General features: G+C 48.1%; 1 protein-coding gene across 3 annotated transcripts in view; it reads left to right on the top strand.

Annotated features, from left to right (window-relative positions):
- cd99l2 (CD99 molecule-like 2) overlaps nucleotides 1-20,161 on the top strand; it is a 154,502-nt gene that overhangs the window by 107,956 nt on the left and 26,385 nt on the right. For all 3 annotated transcript variants that reach the window (XM_055644030.1, XM_055644029.1, XM_055644031.1), the window contains exon 3: nucleotides 9,061-9,102. In XM_055644030.1, the coding sequence (XP_055500005.1) occupies nucleotides 9,061-9,102 (42 nt within the window). The remainder of the gene's footprint in view (nucleotides 1-9,060; nucleotides 9,103-20,161) is intronic.

Here is a 20,161-nt window from a genome sequence, read left to right on the forward strand (position 1 = left end):
AGTTTCATGTTATCCCTCTTTTGCATTGTACACACAAGGGACAATTTACAGAAGCCAATTAACCTACAAACCTTCACGTTTAATTTAGTCTAGTTTAGAGATACAGTGTGGAAACACACCGAGTCCATGCTGACCAACTATCGTTTGTACACTACACACTTGGCGCATGTTTTACAGTTAATCTAGAAACCTGCACGTCTTTAGGATGAAGGAGGAAACCGGAGCACCCGGAGAAAACCCACGTGGTCACAGGGAGAACATGCAAAAGACAGCACCCGTAGTTAGGATCGAACCCGGGTCGCTGGCGTTGTGAGGCAGCAACTCTACCGCTGCGCCACTGTGCTGCCCCCTGTTCTCTGGTCCATACACAGATTGCTCCTTTGGGTTCCTAACAGACCCTAAGCTTTCCCTAATTACCCTCTCTCTTAGTACCTGTATTAAAAAAAATGGCTTGAGTCTACCCCTTAACATGCCTTGGGATTTCCCTTAAATTTTCTTGACATTTATAAGAAAATAAAATCTTTTTTTAAATATAAATATACTCAAAGTCATATGCATTCAGAAATTCCTTCCAGAGTAGTACTGGGGAATAGTACAGGGTTAAAAAGAAGCTGCACTTATCCAAGTGGCTAATAAAACAGTAGACTTGTGTTTGGTCTGTCACATGTCAGCAACCTCACCGCATGGCCATTGAGGTGAAATCAACTGTTTTCTTAAGGACCCGCAGTAAAAGGCTTTTCCCCCTGATGGGCTGACGTTATTAGCAGTAAGATTGGTAAACCTCCAGCCTCCACAATTGCTTTTATTGTCCGCTGCCTCCAGTTAGGCCTCTAATTGGAATCACATTTCGTCTTGCCCCGGTTCAGCCAGCTGAGAAATGTTCTTCATTAAATCCAGTGAAGCTTACAGGCAGCACACCAGCTCCACCTGTGAAAGCTGCAGTCATTAAGGGAGCGTTTGTTATTCAACGGGCAAAGAGACAGCTGCCAGTAATTAATTGTATTTAATATTCCGACTGTGGCATTGTTCGAATATTCTCTCTGAAACCGCCTCTGCTGTCATTTTGCTTACCTGGATGTGCATGAGGACAGGCGTCAGGGAAAAATAATACGTGTTTAGTTTGCTTTAGTGGTGCAGCAAGAAACCAGGCCCTTCGGTCCCTTGAGTCCACGCCGACCAGCGATCACCCATTCATGCTGTATAGAAGTCTGAAGAAGGTGTCTCGACCCAAAACGTCACCTATATTCCTTCTCTCCAGAGATGCTGCCCGGCCCGCTGAGTTACTCCAGCTTTTTGTCTCGTGCTGTATAGAAACTAGGAATAGCAGATCTAGTTTACAAAGATGGACACAAAGTGCCGGAGTAACTCAGTGGGTAACGCAGCATCCCTGGAGAACGTGGATAGGTGACGTTTCCGGTTGGGACCCTTCTTCAGACTAATTGTGCAGGGGAGGGGAGGGGCAGGGCAAAACATGACAGGTCAAAAAAACAGAAGGTGGGAGGCAAAAGGATTGTGGAGTTAATGCCCCGGTCCCACTTAGGAAAACTGAACGGAAACCTCTGGAAACCTGAACGGAAACCTCTGGAGACTTTGCGCCCCACCCAAGGTTGCCGTGCGGTTCCTGGAGGTTTTTATCAGTCTCCCTACCTGCTTCCACTACCTGCAACCTCCGGCCACCACCTGCAACCTCCGGGAACCGCACGGAAACCTTGGGTGGGGCACAAAGTCTCCATAGGTTTCCGTTCAAATTTCCTAAGTGTGGCAGGGGCATAATGTTCACACTAGTTCGATGTTATTCCACTTTCTCATCCTCTCCGTACACACTAGGGTAAATTTAACAGATACCACAGCCTACAGGCCACACGTATTTGGGGCATTGGAGGAAACCGAGTTACCCGGAAAAATTCAATTCAGGGAGAGCATGCAAACTCCATACAGACCGCATCCAAGGTCAGGAATGAACCAGGGTCTCTGGTGCTTTGAGGCAGCAGTTTGACCAGCTACGCCACTGCGATGCCCTTATAATTTAATTTCCCAGTAGCTTCCTTCAAGAGTTTTCAGGAAAGAGAGAACAGATTTAGGATTTTCTATTCAAAATAGGCAAGATGTTTGAGCTGACCTGCTGGAGGTTGTTAAGACAGTGCCAGGGTTGAGCAGAGACAATGTGAGGAGAATGTTCCCACATGTGTGAGATTCTTACCAAACGCAAGACCATTGCTAAGAAATGCTATATGAAAGCAAGGAGAAATTCCTTTCCTCAGAGCTTAGGACAAATGGGAAGCATCCCACCACAGGAAGTGTTTAATATAAAACAATGCTTTAAGTCCTTTGTGATCTCAGGACAGCTCTGGCATTTGAAACCACAGCATTCTAGAAAGCATGGCAGCCAATTTCTGCAAAGCTACATAGGAAAGAGTGCTGATGGCCAACATTTGAATTAGACCGGGGAACAGGGATCAGGCAAGAGGTACAGAAGTGTGAAAACCAACGCACACCTCCAGATTCAGAGACAGTTTCTTCCCAGCTGTTATCAGGCAACTGAACCATCCTATCAACAATGAGAGAGCGGTCCTGAACTACTATCTACTTCATTGAAGGCACTCGGACTATCTTTGATCAGACTTTACCGGGCTTTATCTTGCATTTACTATTATTCACGTCATCATGTATCTACACAGTGAGCGGCTCCATATATACTCTTTCCGTTGACTGGTTAGCATGCAACAAAAAGCTTTTCTCTGTACCTCGCTACACGTGACAATAAACTAACCTGCTTAACTGTTCTTTGATGGAGTGGGGAGTATTTTGCGGTTATCCCCTTGCTGAGAGCAGGTCAGGTGTCGAGCCATAGACACAGCAGCTGTCTCCTGCTGACTAGCACTTCCAAACTGCTGAGTCAGAGCCTAGGATGTGCTACCAACTAACACCCAGACAGCAAGGCATTTGAGGCAGATGGATGAGATGTTTTCAAAATTAAATTAGATGAGTAGAGGAAATAAAATGGATAGTGCAGGGATGAGGCAACTCCAACACTGGCATGTCAACTCAGGCAGTTAGTCCCGTTCCCATTTACCCTGTGCAATTGTTCCAATCCTAGTGTCCCAATTTAAATAAGGGCTGCTATCATAAGGAACAGGAAACAACTCTACCAGTGGCACAGTGGAGCAGCAATAGAGTTGCTGCCTCACAGTGCCAGAGACCCGGGTTCGATCCTGACTACGGGTGCTGTCTGTACAGAGTTTGTACGTTCTCCCTGTTACTGCGTGGGGTTTTTTTTTCCGGATGCTCCGGTTTCCTCCCGCATTCCAGACTAAGCCATATAGATTGGCTTCTCTATCTGTGATTGTTGGTCGGCGCAGACTCGGTGGGCCAAAGGGTCTGTTTCCACGTTGTTTCACTAAGACTAAAAAACTGAACAGAAAAATTGATCCTGGCACAAGTAAGCACTGGCAGTAAACACCTTAGTTATGTAGTCTGTGATGGGCCCAGAGGATGTTACCTGGACTTGCCGGCTTAAGTTATAGGTAGTGGCCTGATAGACTAGGACTTTTATTTTTGGAGTGTAGGAGACCATTTTAACATGTATAAGATCACGAGGGTCATGGATAAAGTGAACGGCCATAGTCTTTCTCCCAGGGCACAGGATTCAAAAACTAGAGGGTGTAGGCTTAAGGTGAGAGGGGAGAAATTTATGAGAGACCTCAGGGGTAACATTTTCTCACAGAGGGTGGTCCATATGTGGAATGGGCTGCCGGAGGAAGCTATAGATGGGATACAAGTATGAACTTCAAAAGATATTTAGGCAGATACATTGATTGGAAGGGTTTAGAGAGACATTTGCCAAATAGAGTGATACAGTGTGGAAACAGGCCCTTTGGCCAGGGCTGCCAACTCTCACACTTTGAGCGTGAGACTCACGCCCTCAAGCAAACTCTCACGTTGAGCCGCTGCCGCGAGAGTCTCTGTGCCGAAGGGTCAGACTCTCAAAGGGAGGTGGAGAGCCGAGAGAGGGAGGGATGGGAGACAGGGAGACAGTGGGGGAGAGAGAGAGGGGGGGGCTGAGAGGATGGAGCAGAGAGAGGAGGGGGAGAACAGAGGGGGAGTGAATAGAGAGAGAGAGGAGGGATGGGGGGGGAGAGGGGAGAGAGAGGTGGTGGAGAGTGAGGTGGGAAAGGGGGGAAGAGAGAGAGGGGTGAGAGGGAAGAAAGGGAAGAGTAAGAGGGGGTGGAGAGGGAGGAGAGAGTAGGAGAGAATGGGAGAGAGAGGGGGAAGAGAGAGGGTGGTAAAAGAGAGAGGGGGACGAGAGAGAGGGGGAAAGAGAGAGAGATGGGGGGCAAAGAGAGGGGGATTTAGAGGAGAGAGAGCGGAAGAGAGGGGGGAGAGAGAGAGAGAGTCTCTGTGCGGAATTTGCCCAAGTGACCGGCATGGATCAGGCTGCGGCTCGGTGCATCCTGGAGGACAACCAGTGGCCGCTGGAAGTAAGTACCAAGCACTGGGTAGAAACGGTGGAAGATAGTGGACTTCAAATGGGGGTGGATGGTGAAAGCATCCTGCTTGCCGGCTGGATTTTCACTTACTGTAACTGCAGGAAAAATGTTCCCGATGTTGGGGGCGTTCAGAACCAGGGGTCACAGTTTAAGAATAAAGGGGGGGGGGGGGAGATAGGGGAGGGGAGTGAGGGGGGAGAGAGGGGGAGAGAGATGAGAGGATGAGGGGAGAGAGGGGGGCGAGAGAGAGGAGGTGGAAAGTGAAGGGGCAGAGGGAGGGGGGAGTGAGAATGGGGCAGAGAGAGAGAGAGGGGGTGAGAGTGGTGAGGAACGAGGGGTAGAGAAGATGGGAGAAGGGAGAGCAAGGGCGGGGGAGAAAGAGAGAGGGGAGAGATGGAAAGAGAGAGGGGAGAGGGAGATAGAGATAGACGGAGACGGGGAGAGAGAGAGAGGGAAGAGTTTGAGAGGAGAAGAGAGATTGGGGGAGTGGGGAAGAAAGAGAGTGGAGAGAGAGAGGGGGAGAGAGATGAGAGAGAGAGGGGGGAGAGAGAGAGAGGAGAGGAGAGAGAGAGGAGAGAGAGAGGAGAAGAGAGGGAGAGAGAGAGAGAGAAAGAGAGAGAGAGAGAGGGAGAGGGAGAGGGGGAGAGAGAGAGAGAGAGAGAAGGGGGGGGGGAGAGAGAGAGAGGAGAGGAGAGAGAGGGGAAGAGAGAGAGAGAGAGAGGGGAGAGAGAGAGAGAGGGAAAAGAGAGAGAGAGAGAGGGGAGAGAGAGGGATTATTAGATCGAGGAAGAGAGAGAGAGGGAGAAGAAGGAGTGGAGAGAGAGAGAGAGAGGGGGGAGAGGGAGAGGGGAGAGAGAGAGGAGAGGAGGGAGACAGGGGAGAGAGAGGGGGGAGAGGAGAGACAGAGAGGGAGAGAGGAGAGAGAGAGAGGGGAAGAGAGGGGGAGGGGGGAGATAGAGTAGAACAAACTTTCTTCACGCAGAGAGTTGTGAATCTGGAATTCTCTTGCAATTTCTCACTCCCAACTCTCGCCCAATGTTGGCAGCCCTGCTTTGGCCCAACTTGTCCACACCGACCAACATGTCCCAGTTACACTGGTTCCACCAACCCGCGTTTGGTCTATATCCCTCTAAACTTGTGGTATCTGTCTAACTGTTTCTTAAATGTTGGAATAGTCCCTGCCTCAACTACCTCATCTGGCAGCTTGTTCCATACACCCACCACCCTATGCGTGAAAAAGTTACCCTTCAGATTCCTATTAAACCTTTTGCCTTTCACCTGCACCTTAAACCTGACTTTAAATGCTGGCAAATAGATCTAGCTGCAGACAGCCAACTTGGTTAGTGTGGAGAGGTTAGGCTGAAAGGCCTGTTTCCATGCTGTACATCTCTATGACTCACCATTAGTTATCTGTTAAAAGAGTCCATGAATGTAACTGTGGTAGTACCACGAGTCCCGTTGCTCATTGGTAGTCTCCACCTAGTGGTGGTAGCTCCAGAAGCGGCTGAACTAGCTTTTACTGTCAGCTATGGCTGAGGTATCCATTGGCAGAGCTGGGGAATATTTCTAATTTCATATCAATCTAGTTCTCAATGCCAATGCCCCATTAAACATTTACATTTTATTTGTCAACGCATCTCGAAAGACTAAGGGCGGCAGCGGTAGAGTTGAAGCAGCGGTAGAGTTGCTGCCGTATAGCGCCAAAGACCAGGGTTCGATCCTGACTACGGGGGCTGTCTTCACAGAGTTTGCACATTCACCCTGTGACTACATAGGTTTTCTCCGGGTGCTCCGGTTTCCTCTCACATCCCCAAAACGTGCAGGTTTGTAGGTTAATTGGCTTCTGTAAATTGGCCCCAGTGTGTAGGATAGAACTAGTGTACGGGTGACCGTTGGTCGGCGTGGACTAGATGTTTTTATGTTGTATGAAATAATTATTACAGGCTTACTTAGCTTATTTCAGAGATATGGCATAGAAACAGGCCCTTCGGCCCAACAATTTTGCACTGACCAATGATCGCCCATTCCCACTTGTTCTATATTATCCCACTTTCTCCTCCAATCTCCACACTGGGGACAGATTACAGAGGCCAATTAACCTACAAACACGCACGTCTTCAGGATGAGGGAGGAAACCGGAGCGGCCGGAGGAACCTCAGGTGGTCGCCGGGAGAACGTGCAAACTCTACAGAGAGAGCACCGGAGGACAGGATCGAACCTAGGTCTCTGGCGCTGCACCGCTGAGGGACATCTTGCCCAGAATTATCGGAGTGACTGCAGAGATGAATTACGTGGTTATTGCCAGCGGTGCCACATTCAGAATCGCCCCAAAGTGGGCACAGAAGTGCCCAATTGCTAATGCCTTCACATGGGTTGGCCAAATTGGAACTTTCCTTCATACACTGTTCCTAGAACGTGGGAATGAATCATGGAATGCCCAGGCAGCCAGTCTATTGGGGGGGAAAGGTTCAAGGGCATGGTGTGGCACAGCGGTAGAGTTGCTGTCTTACTGCGCCAGGGGCCTGGGTTCGATCCTGACCTCGGGTGCTGTCTGTACGGAGTTTGTATCTCTCCCCATGCTGTATCTGTAAACCAAGGTGTGGGAGGGTGTGCATGGACTGGATCAGGAGTTACAGTCAGAGCAAAGGTTAGAACTCAATGATCAGTGATGGTGAGGGGGGGGGGTGGGAAGGGGGGGGGGGGGGGGGGGGGGGGGGGGTACTTTACTTTGATTACTGGTCATTTTTCAGAGTCTGTACGTTCATGTGTAGTTCGGCAAGTGTAGTACAGGAGGGCATGTAGGGGTGATGAAGTTTGTGTGTGTGATGGACAAATCAGGGCAATTTGAGATTTGAGGGATTAGAAATGGAGGTGGGTCATTGCGGGGTGGAATAGGAAGACAGGTAGGGGGTCAAAGGTCATAGTGGGGCTGTTAGGGTGTTGGTTAGTCTGGGGGGTTGGGTCGCGGAGAAGCCGAACGAGGTGTAAGTTTAACATTGTTACATGAATAGTGAAAAGCTTTGCATGCTGTCCGATCAAATAAGATAAAACTGTACATAAATACAAACTACAAAGTACAAAGAGGATGATAGAGAGTTCAGAATATAGTTCTCAGCAATATAGGTGAGGGTCATGAACTTTTGCCAGAGCCTTGGAAAATATATTTCCCCAACTTTTCACTTCTGGAAAAAATTGCCACAATATGCTTGTCATTTAAGGTCAGGCCATTCAAGGTCATGCCACGGTGCAGATTTATAGGACTTTGGTTAAGCCACATTTGGAACATTGTGCGCAGTTCTGGTCGTCCCATTACAGGAAGGATGTGGAGGCTTTGGAAACGGTCTAAAGGAGGTTTACCAGAACATTGCCTGGAGTTTGGATGGATTTGAATTGTTGTCTCTGGAATGGGGGGGGGGGGGGGGGGGGGGGGGGGAGGGAGGGGGGAGACCTGATAGAAGTATATAAAACTGTAAGAGGCATAGATAGGGTAGACTGTCAGTCCAGGCAGGAAAAAAAATCAAATCGCAGAGGGCTTCATGTTAAGGTGAGGAGGACAAATTTTAAAGGAGACTAGACCAAATGCAGACCCGTTGGGTCTGCTCCCCCAATGGTGTGATCCCCCAACCCAATATTCCACCATGCACCCGTCTCCTCCAACGGAACTGAAACCGTTCCCAAATGTAAGATTCCAGCATTCCTCTGCCTCCCTCAGCAGTGGATTTAAAAAAAAATCCAATTGCACCTCCCCTGCCTGCTGCAGCAGTGAAAAGTTCAGAGTGTTCCTGTCTTGCAACTTTGTTTCGAAGTGTGTTGGAAGCTGATAGGAAGGAGCAGCCGTCAACGAATCAAAAGGCAGAAAGGCAGTCGGACGGCAGCCGGTCGGATGGCACGAGAGTTTTATATATTAATTAATTAATTAATGGAATAGATGTGTTGGGTAACGTTTTTACACAGAGGGTGGTCCTTGCCTGGAACGTGCTGCCAGGGTTGGTGATTGAGGCAGATACAATAGTGGCATTTAAGAGACTTTTAGATAGGTACATGTTGTGTTTCGGCTGTTGTAATAACTGAAGCCTTACACCATGATAAAGGCCCAAAGACTTTATTGACGACATAGAATATATAACTTCATGCTAGCACATCTTTCTAGTTCTAAAGGGGACAGGCAGGGAGGATTACAGTAAAAGCAAGTGGGCGCAACTACCAAAGTATGGCTCTTAACATGAGCGACATTCATCCACAGTACATGGACGTGCAAAGAATGGAGGGATAATGATTAGGCACGAGAAGACAAGAGAGGGGCTTGGCATCATGTTCGGCACAGATGTATCGTGGGTCTAGTGCTGTACTCTGCTGTGTCCCATTTTCCATGTCATTTTAACAGTGATTGCCGTTAAGAATATATAGCATTTCGTTGTCTCTGTTGGCAAGTACAAGATGGGAAATGAATGCAAATCTTCTAACACAACCCCGTGAAACACGCTATGCTGCAGATAGATGGTGACGGTGATTTTCATGTGGTTTTTGTGCAATTAATTCCAATGTAGTAACAGAAGATTTATTTTCCCAACAGCTCCCGCAAAACCTCGCAAACAAACAGGCGGGACAGATACAGGTGAGTGTTTACACGTCACTGCCATGTAGTTGTAACAGTAAGGAAATGCCTTGATTCACGTTGTGTTCACGTTGAGATCTTTGTGTGCACAGGATAAATCAGAGCACAACATGCACCCTATGGGAACACATTGTCATTTGCACAAGCATAGTGGAAAAAGGACACAAACATGCTGGAGTAACTCAGTGGGGTGGTTTAAGACAGAGGGGGAGGGGGTACAAGCACAGGCGTTACATCTCCGATGGTTGCAGGGGAAAGTCATAAGATCATAAGTGGCAGGAGCAGAATTAGGCCATTCGGCCCATCAAGTCTACTCCGCAGTTCAATCATGGCTGATCTATCTCTCCCTCCTAACCCCATTTTCCTGCCTTCTCCCCATAATCCCTGACCCCCTGCTTCTTGGTTTCTTGGTCCACCAAAATATTCCAAATGGAATTTAAACTGGAGATGGTGAAGGGAGGGCTTAAGCCAGAAAGGGTTATTGAGAAGAAAGAGCTACTTTCTTCCCAATAAGCCCCGTACTGATCAAGAATCTATCTATCTCTGCCTTAAGAGTATCCATCGACGGCCTCCACAGCCTTTTGTAGCAAAGAACTCCACAGATCTCACTGGAGAAATTCGTCCTGAATTCCTTCCTAAAGGAACGTCCTTTAATTCTGAGGCTATGTATGACCTCTAGTCCTATAAACTCTCCCACAAGTGGAAACATCCTCTCCACATCCACTCTGTCCAAGCCAGGGGAGGGGGTGGTTTGGGTGCAAAGGAAATTGTGAATTGGTTTCCATTGCTCATAATTGGGAGAACGCTGATTCAAAAGGAGTTTGCTGCCAGGTGAAAATGAGACGAAGGAGAAGGGAATTGCATGTTGGTCAACTTTCATTAGAGATACAGCGTGGAAGCAGGCTCTTCAGCCCACTGAATCTACGTCGGCCAGCAATCACCCGTACACTAGTTCTGCGTTATCCCACTTACATAGAAACATAGAAACTAGGTGCAGGAGGAGGCCATTTGGCCCTTCGAGCCTGCCCCGCCATTCATTGTGATCATGGCTGATCATTCACAATCAGTAACCCGTTCCTGCCTTCTCTCCATATCCCTTGATTCCATCGCTAGCCACTCGAGCTCCATCTAATTCAGAGCACAACATGCACACTGTGAGAACACATTGTCATTTGCTCAAGCATAGCGATTTGTGAAAAAAGGACACAGCATGCTGGAGTAACTCAGTGGGGTGGTTTAAGTGAGAGGGGGGAGAGAAGCAAGCACAGGCGTTAGTTACATCTCCTGCTGTTGCAAGGGAAAGTCGTAAGATCATAAGGAGCAGAAAGGCCATTCAGCCCATCACGCATCCACTCCCGACCCACTAGGGACAGGATTCTACACAGCTTGAACATTTTACAGAGGCCAATTAACCCACAAACCCGCACGTCTTTGGGATGTGAGATGAAACCAGAGCACCCGGAGGGAACCCACGAGGTCACAGGGAAAACGTGCAGCCTCCACACACAGACAGCATCCAAGGTCAAGATCGAACCTGTAATGCTGGCGCTGTGAGGCAGCAGCTCTACCTGCTGTTAAAGAGCCAGAATGGGGACGATGGGGCCAATGGCCTCCTCCGGTACAACATGATTCAGTGCCATCCGAGGCATGGCTTGAGTTGCACAATGGGCTGGTTGTGTGGCTGATGAGTAACTGTGCTGCAATGCGTTACACACTGAGGGACGGTGGGTGTGCAACTGGGGGATGTGAGTGCATAGTGCAAAGTACCACCACTGACATGGTCCACATCAATAATACAATTAGGATCCAATGGTCAGAATCCCAATCATCAACCTGTCATGATGTCTTCAGACAGCATCTCTGGAGAGAGGGAATGGGCGACGTTTTTGGTCAAGACCCTTCTTCTGAAAAAGGTTCTTCACCCAAAACGTCACCCATTGCTACTCTCTAGTGATGCTGCCTGTCTCGCTGAGTTACACCAGAATTTTGTGTCTATCTTCAGTGTAAACCAGCATCTGCAGTTCCTTCTACACATGATGTCTGCAGGGTTGCTTGTCAACTCTACCCTATCGGTCTGTGCCTTTCCTTATTTTATATTCTTCATCATTTCCTCTGTCCTGTATCTATTCCTTTATCATTTGGGCGGCACAGTGGTGCAGTGGTAATATCATTGCCTTACAGCGCCAGAGACCAGTGTTTGATCCTGACTAAGGGTGCTGTTTGTATGGAGTTTGTACGTTCTCTCTGTGACCACAATGGTTTTCTCCGGGCGCTTCGGTTTCCTCTCGCACTCCAAACCTAGCGTGTTGGATAGTGTTAGTGTACGGGGTGATCGCAGGTCAGCGGGCCGAAGGGCCAATATCCGCACTGTATCTCTAAACTAAACTAAAGATGTTATCTCTCAGCCTCCTTTGCTCCAGGGAAAACACTCCAAGCCTGTCCAAACTCTGCTTCTAACTCAAGCCCTCCGATCCAGGCAATATCCTTTTGAATCTTTTCTGTATCCTCTCTAATCACCTTCTTCCAGGAACGGTGACCAGATCTGCACACAATACTGTGAGTTAAGCAATGTTTCATACAAATGCAAAGGGACCCCCCCAACTCTTTAGTTCAATGCTTCAGCTAATGAAGGCAAGAGGTCCATAGGAATTCCCTACTACCTTGCCTACCTGTGTTGCCACTTTCAGAGAACGATGGACATCTATTTACCCCAATGACCTTCTTTTCAACAGCACTTCTCCAAGGCCCTGACTTTCACTGTGTATGTCCTGCCCTAGTTCACCTTTCCAAAATGCATCACTTCACACTTATCTGAGTTAAATTCCACCTGTCATTCCCTTGACTACTTTTTCAAAAGATCTATATCCTCCTGCCACCTTCGATAATCTTCCTCACCATCCACTACACCACAAATGTTGGTGTCATTTGCAAACTTACTGATCATGCCACCTGCATTTTCATCCAACAATATTTAATATGTAAGTATATAATCTGGTGTAATATCTGACCACTGTACAGTAACGGATTCAATGGAAGTGCTAGAGGTGAACTATGATACAAGGTGTGGCTTTAAAACATTTAGCAGCAGAAGCGTTGGGCAGCAAGGTGGCACAGTGGTGCAGCTGGTAGAGCTGCTGCCTCGCAGCACCGGAGACCCGTGTTCGATCCTGACCTCCAGTGCTGTCTCTGTGGAGTTTGCACGTAGACAGTTCTCTCTGAAACCGGCGCTCCTGTTTCCTCCCACATCCCACAGGTGTGCGGGTTTGTAGGTTAATTGCCCTGAATGTGTAGGGTGTGGTATCAAAAGTGGGATAACGGAACTAGCGTGATCGATGGTCGGCGTGGACTAGGTGGGTCGAAGGACCTGTTTCCATGCTGCGTCTCTCAATCAACAACATTGATTTATGGAAGTCTTAACATTGAACCTGGACTAGTTGATGAAAGATGAGTCATGAGATGCAGGAGGTGATGCCATAGGCATGTTATTGCTCAGTCTGAGTGGTGCTGAATCAAGCAATCGCAGATGCTGGTTTACACAAATGGACACAAAGTGCTGGAGTTATTCAGTGGCTCGGGCAGTGTCATTAGAGAACAGGGATAGACGACCCCAAACATCACCTATCCATGTTCCCCAAGATGCTGCCTGAGCCGCTGAGTTGCCCCAGCACTAGGTGTCCAGTGGTAGTGCATGAATGGCTTCAGGAAGCAGCAAGATTCAACAATGAGACACATGGAAGCTGCCCCGAAGATCCTAGCTATTTATTCCTGACAATTATCATTCTTCTCTGGAGTTTAGAAGAATGGGTAAAGATCCAAACTTATAAAACAGGTTAAGGGTTCTACAATCCATCTGCTCGAAGATGTTTCCTTTGACCTTGCAACCTAGGAATGGGGCACAGTGGCCATTTAGGACTGAGGTGAATTCCTTCTCTCAGTGGATGATGAACCTTTGGAATTCTCTACCACAGATGCCTGAGATTCAAAAACAAAGATGTATAGATTATTGGATGTTAAGGGGATCAAGAGATATGTGGTCATTGTGGGTGAATAACAGTGAGGTAGAAGATTAGTTAAGCTCTGGGAATAGGTTTGCAGGTTGGAGAAGCCTCCTGCTGGACACACTTTGTGTGTTGAATAGATCAGAGTGTTTGAATCCAATTTAGCTACTTCTCATAATGTCTTCAGAGTTGCTATTCAACTCTACTCCACTGTGGATAAAGCTCGGACTGTGTGAAGTATTCTGCTCGGTTATATCCCACAAGAGGAGCGTACAGGGAGGCCAAGTGATACAGCAGCAGAGTTGCAACCTTACCTGGAGGGGAGCTTCGACCGCTGGCCCTGCGGTCTGCGGTGCTTCTGGCTGCGGCGGGGACTTTAAATCTTCGACCGCCGACCTGCGGCCTACACCAACCGGTGGGAAAGAGCCGACTCTGGACTTACCTGGACTTTTACCTGCCTGCACATCTGGACGCCCGCAGCAGCAGCTGCGGAGGGTTGAAGTCCCGACCACGGGGGAAAATGGAGGAGGACTGGCCAAATTTTGTGCCTTCCACCACAGTGATGAATGCTGTGGTGGATGTTTGTGTTAAATTTCTATTGTGTATTGTGTGTTCTTTGTCATTGTACCGCTGCTGGCAAATTCATTTCACTTGCACTTTATGTGCAATGTGACGAATAAAACCATATTGTATTGTATTGTATTGTATTATAGCACCAGATTCTTCCCAGCGATCATTCTCCATCAAGCTGGTAGAATTGTGTAACTAGGATGGCAAAAGTTCACCTTGTGGTTTTGCACAACTATAAGATTCTAGAGGCAGACACTGTGTGCTGCCCGCTTCCTTGACACCAGTGATCGAGCAGTTACTCCATGGTTGTAACTTTCAGCTTGAAGCAGAAAACTCCTCAGAGAAATGCCTAGACCAGCTTCTTAATTTTTCACATTTAAGACGAAAATCTGACCAAATAGGACTGATTTTCCCATTAAAATTAACCTCAGTGATGAAAGTGCACGTGGACTCACATTGCGCAGAGACCTCAAAAGAAAATGCTTCACTTAATGAGCAGAAATTTGGATCGCTGACATTCCTGTAATATTAAGAGCTGTTTACTTTAGATTTTACTTAGAGATACAGCATGGAAACAGTCCCTTTACCCGACCGAGTCCCTGCCGCCCAGCGATCACCCTGTATACCAACATTATCCTCCACACTAGGGAGAATTTACAATTATTACTGAAGCCAATTAATCTACAAACCTGCCATCTTTGGAATGTGGGATGAAACCGGAATACCTGGAGAAAACCCAGGTGGTCACAGGGAGAACGTATTAACTCCGTACAGACAGCACCATAGTCAGGATTGAGCCCAGCTCTCTGCCGCTGAAAGGCAGCAACTCTACCGCTGCAGGACTGTGCCTCCCAAGGAGAAAGTGATGCTAACTGTCCTTGCCCTTGGTTGGTGAGGTTGTGAGTTAGTGCATAGAATAGTTTTGAATGAAGTAGAAGGTGGGGAAATAACTTTATCCCTGTGAAGAAATCTTTTGGGGTTTTTTTTAATTGAAACACACAGCAAGGATTCTTTTCTGAAAGATCCCAACCCTTCCTGACCCGCAGAGATGCTGCCTGACCCGCTGGCTTACTCCAGCACTTTGTGTTATTTTCAAGATTCCAGCACCTGCAGTTCCTTGTGCCTCCTTTGCAAAATGCGACATACATGTAGAAGACCTGGCCATGGGTAGCTTACAACCCAACTGTATGAACATTGAATTCTCCAGTCCAACCTCCTACAACCCTATCTCCCCCTCCCCTTTCTCCCCCTCATCTCCCCCCCCCCCCCTCCTTCTCCTCCCTACCCCCTATATTGTTGTGTCCCCCTGGACTAGCACCTTTTTCTCCCCCTCCCCCCCACATTCCATTCCACCCCCCCCCCAGCCCCGACAATCAGTCTGAAAAAAGCTCCCGACCTGAAACGTCATCTATCCATGTTCTCCAGAGATGCTGCTTAACCCCCTGAGCTACTCCAGCACTTTGTGTCTTTTGTGTAAATCAATACCTGCAGTTCTTTATTTCCACAGATGAGGTCCATTTGGTATTCCTTAATGAAAATGTGTTGTGTAATAACACCCTGTGGATTCAGGTTCGAGCTACACGGCCCCATTCAGTCTGGAGAATAGCTCCACATCATCTCCCTGACATTTTTACTTGTTGCTAACCAAAGGAACAATAATCTACACCTCTCAAGTTTCAGAGTTTTGTGAAAGAAATACTCAGAGGGATAGGAAGCATTTAATCTGAGGGGGGAAAAAAACATTGACATTTCATGTCAGTGATCTTAAATAGAGCATTGAGCTTGGAATTACAGTGCGGAAAAAAGCTCTTTGGCCCACCGAGTCTGCACTGATCAGCGATCCCGGCACACTGGGCATAGTTTGTTACATTTATACAAGCCAATTAACTTACAAACCTGTACGTCGTTGGAGTGTGGGAGGAAATCGAAGATCTCGGAAAAAACCCATGCAGTTTACGGGGAGAACAGTACTAGACAGCACCCGTAGTCAGGATCGAACCCGTGTCTCTGGCGCTGTAAGGCAGCAACTCTACTGCTGCACCAATGTGCCATCCTATTCGCTCTATGCAGCCACTATCTGATCTGCCAAGCATTTTCTATTTTTATTTCAGATTTTCCAATATTATTGTTTACACATTGTTATTTGCTATCAACGTTTTACATAGAATTACATCGGAAATACAGCCCCCAAACTGTCTATTCAGCCCAAGTGGTGTGTTATTGTTGGTAACAATAGACAATAGGTGCAGGAGTAGGCCATTTGGCCCTTCGAGCCAGCACCGCCATTCAATGTGATCATGGCTGATCATCCCCAATCAGTACCCCTGTTCCTGCCTTCTCCCCATATCCCCTGACTCCGCTATTTTTAAGAGCCTTAATAGTCGGCCAAGATAGAGTGGATGTGGAGGCGATGGTTCCAGTGGTATGAGAGTCTAGGACCAGAGGGTACAGCCTTTACAACGGAGATGAGGTGAAAATTCTTCAGCCAGAGGATGGTGAATCTGTGGAACTCATTGCTACAGGCAGTGGAGGCCAAATGTTTGGGCACTTTTACTGCACAGATTGGTGGGGTCTTGATTAGTATGGGTGTCAGATGTTATGGGGAGAAGGCAGCAGAATGGGGTTGAGAGGGAAAGATAGGTCAGCCAGGATTGAAGGGCGGAGCAGACTCGATGGGCCGAATGGCCCAATTCTGCTCCTATGCCTTGTGATATGCTTAAAAAAGAGATTGCTGATGCTGGAATGTGGGACACTGGAAGATCCCAGTGGGTCAAGCAGCATCTGTGGGAACAAATGATGTAAGCCAGCATTTCAGATTGATACCCTGCACTGGGACTGAGAGAACAGATTGGCAACAGTACAAGGAGAAGGTGAGACGGGGGCTGGCATTGGAATTTACTTTAGTCTTCGAGATGCAGCATGGAAACAGGCTCTTCGGCCCTACGGGTCCGCACCATCCAGCAATCACCCCGTACACACCAGCACTACCCGACACACTAGGGACAAACCTGTACGTCTTTGGCATGTGGAAGGAAACCGGATCGCCCCGGAGAAAACCCACGCAGTCACAGGGAGAGCTACAAACTCCACACAGACAGCACCCGTAGTCAGGTTCGAACCCGGGTCTCTGGTGCTGTACCTCTACCACTGCGCCACTGTGCCGCACACACCTTTCTAAGCATAAAGGAGGGTGAGTTCGGAAGCATCAGTGAGATAGATTTACAGGAGTACCTGTTTACAGAGGGCTATTGGCCAAATGGGACTAGTCTAGTATGTCAGCTTGGCCAGCATGGACAAGGTGGGCCGAAGGGCCTGTTACTATGCTGTATAGCCCTATGACTCTAAAGGAGAGAAAAAAGGTGCCAACATGGAGAAGATCTAAGGAGGAATGCTCAAGGCATGTCTTGGGTAGCTGAATGCATGGCCACCTTCAGTTGGGTGTGAGGCATGAGCAAGGTTTGGTCGGGTTCTGGAGATAAAGACAATTGGTTACATGGATGGAGCTGAGGCTGGTTTCAACAAGACAGGTCATTATCTTCACCCTTGTTACTTCCAGTATTGCTTCCATCCCTACCTGCCATTATAGAGGGAAATAATACATCTGCCTGAAAGGTATGATTCAACATGCACCAGGGAAGTCTCATTTCACATTAAGAGGTGGGACGAGAAGCTATTGAAAATACAATACACAATAGAAACAACCTAATCTATAATTCACCAGTTGCAAAATCACAAACTGTTTCCAGGTGGAGGTTGAATTATTTTTGGATTGATTTCTGAATTAGTCTCAATAGAGCCTCCGAATAACAGCCTTTTATTTTTATGAAGGAAGATTGTTCTCCTCGTGTTATAGACAATAGACAATAGATAATAGATGCAGGATTAGGTCATTTGGCCCTTCAAGCTAGCACCGCCATTCACTGTGATCATAGCTGATCATCCACATTCAGTACCCTGTTCCTGCCTTCTAACCATATCCCCTGACTCCGCTATCTTGAAGAGCTCTATCTAACTCCCTCTTGAAAGCATCCAGAGAATTGGCCTCCACCGCCTTCTGAGGCAGAGAATTCCACAGATAGACAACTCTCTGGCTAAAAACGTTTTTCCTCATCTCCGTTCTAAATGGCCTACCCCTTATTCTTAAACTGTGACCCCTGGTTCTGGACTCCCTGAAACATCGGGAACATGTTTCCTGTTGCTGTCTGCTTTGCAGTTCAAGTGACCTGTATGCCACGGTTCGACCAGAAGACTTGGAGCAGAATAAGGCCATTCAGCCCACCTAGTCTACTACACCATACAATCATGGCTGTTCTGTTTTTTCCTCTCAACCCCATTCTCCTGCCTTCTCCCCATAAGCTTTGTCACCCTTCCTAATCTCTGCTTTAAAAATACCCAATGACTTGGCCTCCACACCCGTCTGTGGCAATGAATTCCACAGATTCACCACCCTCTGACTCATCTTCATTCCTCCTCATCTCCATTCTAAAGACACATCCTTTTAGTTTGAGGCTATGATCCTGGACGCTCCCACTAGTGGAAACATCCCCTCCACATCCACTCTATCCAGGCCTCTCATTATTCAGTAGGTTTCAATGAGATCCCTTCTCATCCTTCCAATCTCCATCAAATAAAGGCCCAGACACTCCTCATACGTTAATCAATTCGTCCCCAGGATCATTCTTGTTTGCTCTGGTTTGCTTTACTGCATCCAGTGCCAGTCGTTCATTGGTCACATTCATATTGATGCTGTTCATCACACTTTGCAAACATTGACCATCACCAAATGATCTTTGGCAGGCAGAACATCAGCCTTGTGTGATCGAGTAAAAATCGCCATTGCGTCAGCTTATACTCAGCTTAATATTTGTACCTTGATGCTGTGCTCATGAATCTTTAGACCAGAATTAGGCCATTCGGCCCAACAGTCTACTCTGCCATTCAATCATGGCTGATCAATTTTTCCCTCTCAACCCCATTGTCCTGCCTTCTGTCCAGTGACTTGGCCTCCACAGCCGTCTGTGTCAATGATTCTGCATCCCCTCACTAAAGAAATTCCTCTTCATCTCTTTTCTAAAGCCATTTATCCTGATTCTAATTCAAATTGATTTGAATGTTTTCCAATCTCATTTCTCCTCTGAGATTGACAGCTTTTGAAACGCCCTCTGCTTAGCACATTGAACATAGAACATAGAATGGTGCAGCACAAGAACAGGCCCTTTGACCCCCAATGTCTGTGTCGAACATGATGCCAAGATCAACTTGGGATGGGATGTGGGGTGAGAGGGGAGGTGTGTATCTGTTGTGTCTCTTGTTGCATTCTTCAGGCGGGGGCTGTTGGGGGCCGGTGGGGGGGCATCCTGCACGCGGGGGAGGGGGACGGCTTTGGGCGGGGCCTGTCGGGGGGCCGGTGGGGGCAGCACTGCCGTGGGCTACCGTTGTCAGGACTATGAAACTCTCCCCTTGGGGTGTGTGTGTGGGGGGGGGGGGGGGTGGGGGGGGAGGGGGTGTGGGGGAGGGTGGATGGGGGAGGGGTGGGGAGGGGGGTGTGCAAGGGTGGGGAGGGGGGTGTGGGTGAGGGGGGGGTGGTGTGGGTAATGGAGAGGGGTCAGTGGGTGGGGGGGAGAGGGAGGGGGGGTATGGGTGGGTGTGGTGGTGGCTGTGGGGGGGGGGGGGGTTGTGGTCGCCGCAGACGCAGCTCGCACTCTGCGCACCTTCAGCTTTCAGCAGCTGCCGGTCTGGCTCTGGCTTCACTCACCGGCTCCCGGTCCCACTCAGCGGCAGCCGGTTACACTCAGCAGCTCCCGGCTCGTCGTGCTGGTCTTCGCAGAAGCAGCCCGCATGCTGCTCACTCCGCGCCCGCTCCACACACACTGCTCTCTCCGTTCCTTCAGCTTTATTCTCCTCGCTGCCGGTGATTGACAGCGGGTGCCGGAAGGGGCGTTCATTACGATTTTTAAACCTTAATAACCTTTGTACTATTCCACCGATCGGACCAATACTTGTTGCACTTGTAGCACAGGAGAATGGTGAGTAAGGTGGCGAAAAATCACAGCGCTATCGGGTACTGTTTTTGCGCAAATGTAAAAACAACGCAAACTGGAAGAGGACAAGATGAGAGTTTTATGTATCTAGATATCAGGTTAACCCACAATGTTCTGGTGTTCCAGAGAAAACAATTGAAATCGCTTCAAACTCTCTCTGTAGATAATGCCCGCTAATCCTGACACTGAGTTACGCCACCATTTGGTGTTGTAAGCAAAATTCCAGCATCTGTAGTTCCTTGTGTTTCCATGTTGCTAGATTTTCATTGTTACCTTTATGCATGACTATTTCACCGCCCTCCTCTTGAACTATGTTGTTCCAGACACTTCAAAACATGACCATGTTCTAATTCACATTTAGTCCTGTTCAATCATTAACCTTGTTCGTCTGTCCATCTCCAGCCTACATTGTTTGCAAATCCCTCCCCAGTCTCGCTCCTGCCTGCTGTG

This window comes from Leucoraja erinacea, chromosome 12 (genome assembly GCF_028641065.1).
Source record: "Leucoraja erinacea ecotype New England chromosome 12, Leri_hhj_1, whole genome shotgun sequence".
NCBI classification, from domain to species: Eukaryota; Metazoa; Chordata; class Chondrichthyes; order Rajiformes; family Rajidae; genus Leucoraja; species Leucoraja erinaceus.